The 2,878-nt window shown below is 33.3% G+C and overlaps 1 protein-coding gene across 1 annotated transcript; it reads right to left on the bottom strand.

Moving 5' to 3' along the window:
* Positions 1 to 1,128: 1,128 nt before the first annotated feature.
* LOC141253875 (olfactory receptor 6C1-like) lies at positions 1,129 to 2,052 on the bottom strand. Its single transcript, XM_073670971.1, has one exon. The coding sequence runs from the start codon at positions 2,050 to 2,052 to the stop codon at positions 1,129 to 1,131; it is 924 nt and encodes a 307-aa protein (XP_073527072.1).
* Positions 2,053 to 2,878: the final 826 nt, after the last annotated feature.

Genomic DNA, 2,878 nt, shown 5'->3' with positions numbered 1-2,878 from the left:
GGATGAATGGACAAATGTACTGAAATATTCTTGATAAAAATATGCTGCCATCTACCAGAATGATGAGGATGAAACGAGGGTGGAAATTTCAACAAGACAATGATCCCAAATACACAGCCAAGGAAAATCTCAATTGGTTTCAAAGAAAGAAAATATAGCTGCTAGAATGGCCCAGCCAATCACCTGACCTGAATCCAATCAAAATTTATGAATGGAAGTAAAGCTCAGAGTTCATAGAAAGAGCCCATGGAACCTTCAGGATTTGAAGAGTATTTGTGTGGAAGAACAGGTCAAAATCACATCTGAGCAATGCGTGTGACTAGTTTCTCCATAGAAGAGGTGTATTGAAGCTGCCATCACCAACAAAGGCTTTTGTACAAAGTATAAAATAAATTTCAGTAGCTGTGTTCAATGCATTTTTCCTATGTCATTTCTCATTATCTCACATAACTTAATTTATGGACTTTGGTTTGATTCCTTTGCATGTGTGGATTGGATGGGTTGTTACCGACATCTGGTGAGAATTTAATTTCAATAGCACCTTTAGAAATATATTTACTTTGAAAATTTTATTTTATCCCCTATATATATATATTGATGCATATTATTATTTAATACAATAAATGTACAAAAAATTCCTATTTACATTCTTCGTGTTTAAAGCTTATTCAAACTAAGTCATGTAATGAATTAACTCTTTATGTTAACTGGTCTTAAAAAAAGCCTGTTGGTGTAAGATGCAACTACATAACTAAGAGCCGAATGCGTCTTTTTAAATTAGGAACATCTCTTGCTATTTGTACTGCAGAAAATTATATCTACAGAATTAATTTGCACAATAATCTATGCTCATTTTGGCATAAATTAAAGTAAATTTATATGTTTATAAATAGTTTGGCCCCATTCCGCTAAGTTCCACCCAACAAAAAAAATGTGAGCAGTACGGGGGATGATAAGTTCCTTCCAGTTCTTTTAAGATAAACTGTCTATTTAGTTCTGGATTCTTGTTGTTAATTCATATGTCTTTTTAAATCCTGAATTAGAAAATTGTAATTTTAATAAATTATGTCCAATTGTCTGCCATGATTAAAAAAATGGTAATTCTGCCATAGAAAATGTGAAATTAAATTAACCTGTCACTGTAATCATGCGTTTTAAGCTGGTCAAAACTACTTGATTCCTCAAGCTATAGATAAATGGATGTAGAAATGGACTTAATATGCTGTTTAGGATAGCCACCAGCTTTCCACTTGTAGAAGGTGTAGATCCTGCTGTAAAGACATAAATAAAAATGCAACTTCCATATGTAATTACCACAGCAGTAAAGTGTGAAGAACAAGTGGAGAACATCTTCTTCCTGCCCGTAGAAGATGAGATATGTAAGATAGATGAAATGATGAAACAGTAAGAAGATATTGTTGGAATAAGTGAACTTAAAATAGCAAAAGAAGCAATGAAAAAAAATAATATCTCAGCCAAATGAGTATCAGAGCAGGATAAGTGTAAAAGAGCCGAACCATCACAGAAGAAGTGATCAATAACATTTTCTCCATTGCACCAATGTAAGCGTGACATGAGAAGAATGGCTGGGAAAAACTCCAAAAACCCAACTGTCCACATGCAAGAAACTGTTCTCCAGCAGACCTGGCTGGTCATAATTGTGTTATACCGTAAAGGATGGCAGATTGCTAAATACCTGTCAGTGGATAGTAGACCCAAAGTATAAAACACCGTGCCGCCTGCTGAAACATAGACGTATAACTGGAGAAGACAGCCATGCAGGCTGATGGCTTTGTCAGAACTCATCATGATAGACAAGTGCTTGGGAACTGTAGCAGAAATAACAAGAATGTCCAGAGCCGCCATACTTCTTAAGAAGAAGTACATCGGTGTTTGGAGATTCTTATTTATACTTGTAATTAGGATAGACAAGAGGTTTCCAGTAAGTGATAGGCTGTATATTATAATTAATGCTGTAATTATATAGGTTTTCAGAACAGGATTAAATGAAAAGCCAGCAAGAATAAAATGAGTCAGGTTATAAGAGACCATGTTGTTCACATCACTGACATTTTTATAACTGTTATACAGCTCAGCCAGGGAAATACTTTGTAGCAAATGCCTCTCATATGAGATAGAAACATGTTAAACAGAAGAGAACATAGAAAGCTCAAATTATAAAGAAAGAGAAATATTTTGCTTTATAGTCATGGATATGAATGTCATCTGTTACAAAGCTCAAATAGTTATACAGTTTGCATCAAGAGGGGTTCGCTGTTTTATCATCTTCAATATTCCTCCTATGGGAGCATTTATTAGTACAAAATTAATTGTAAAATTTGTATCTCTATAATTAATACAAAAATATGTAACTATCTGTAGGGGATTTATATTGTTATGTAATTGAAGCTAAATAATTGTATGATGTTCATTTCTGTAACCTTTTAATTTAAGCAATTTGTAAATAGCACAATGTGATCAATTTTTTTTAATTTATGCCAAATATACAAATCAGAAATGTGATACACAGTAATCAATGTGATTTAGCTGAACAATCTGGCTTTGTGAATCATGCATCAAAGACATGAAATTATTATATTTTAACTAATGACATATTTTTTTACTGATCAAGTAAAGGACACTTTTCTGGTGACCTGAAGTCCATGAGGCTTTAAAGATAATAGTTTTCTACATCAACATGGTTGCAACTTTTTTAAAGAGCTGTGATCAGCTTTGCTGGATGGAGCCTTGTCATGGGTGATTTTTTTCAATTTCCATATTAGATTTTTAATGAGATTGAGATAAGGTTGAGTTTCCATTTCGTTTGATTTCATATGCCTTTTCTGCTGTTCACCAAGTGATATATTTGGTATTTACA

Source organism: Phyllobates terribilis, unplaced genomic scaffold (genome assembly GCF_046119375.1).
Source record: "Phyllobates terribilis strain yellow unplaced genomic scaffold, ASM4611937v1 Scaffold_1__5_contigs__length_1240528914, whole genome shotgun sequence".
NCBI lineage: Eukaryota > Metazoa > Chordata > Amphibia > Anura > Dendrobatidae > Phyllobates > Phyllobates terribilis.
The sequence above is the reverse complement of the archived record's forward strand: the minus strand, read 5'-3'. Positions and strand labels throughout refer to the sequence as shown.

What these genes read in the sequence shown, in the direction of transcription:
- LOC141253875 (XM_073670971.1), bottom strand. Translation starts at nt 2,052, where the DNA reads ATGGTCTCTTATAACCTGACTCATTTTATTCTTGCTGGCTTTTCATTT.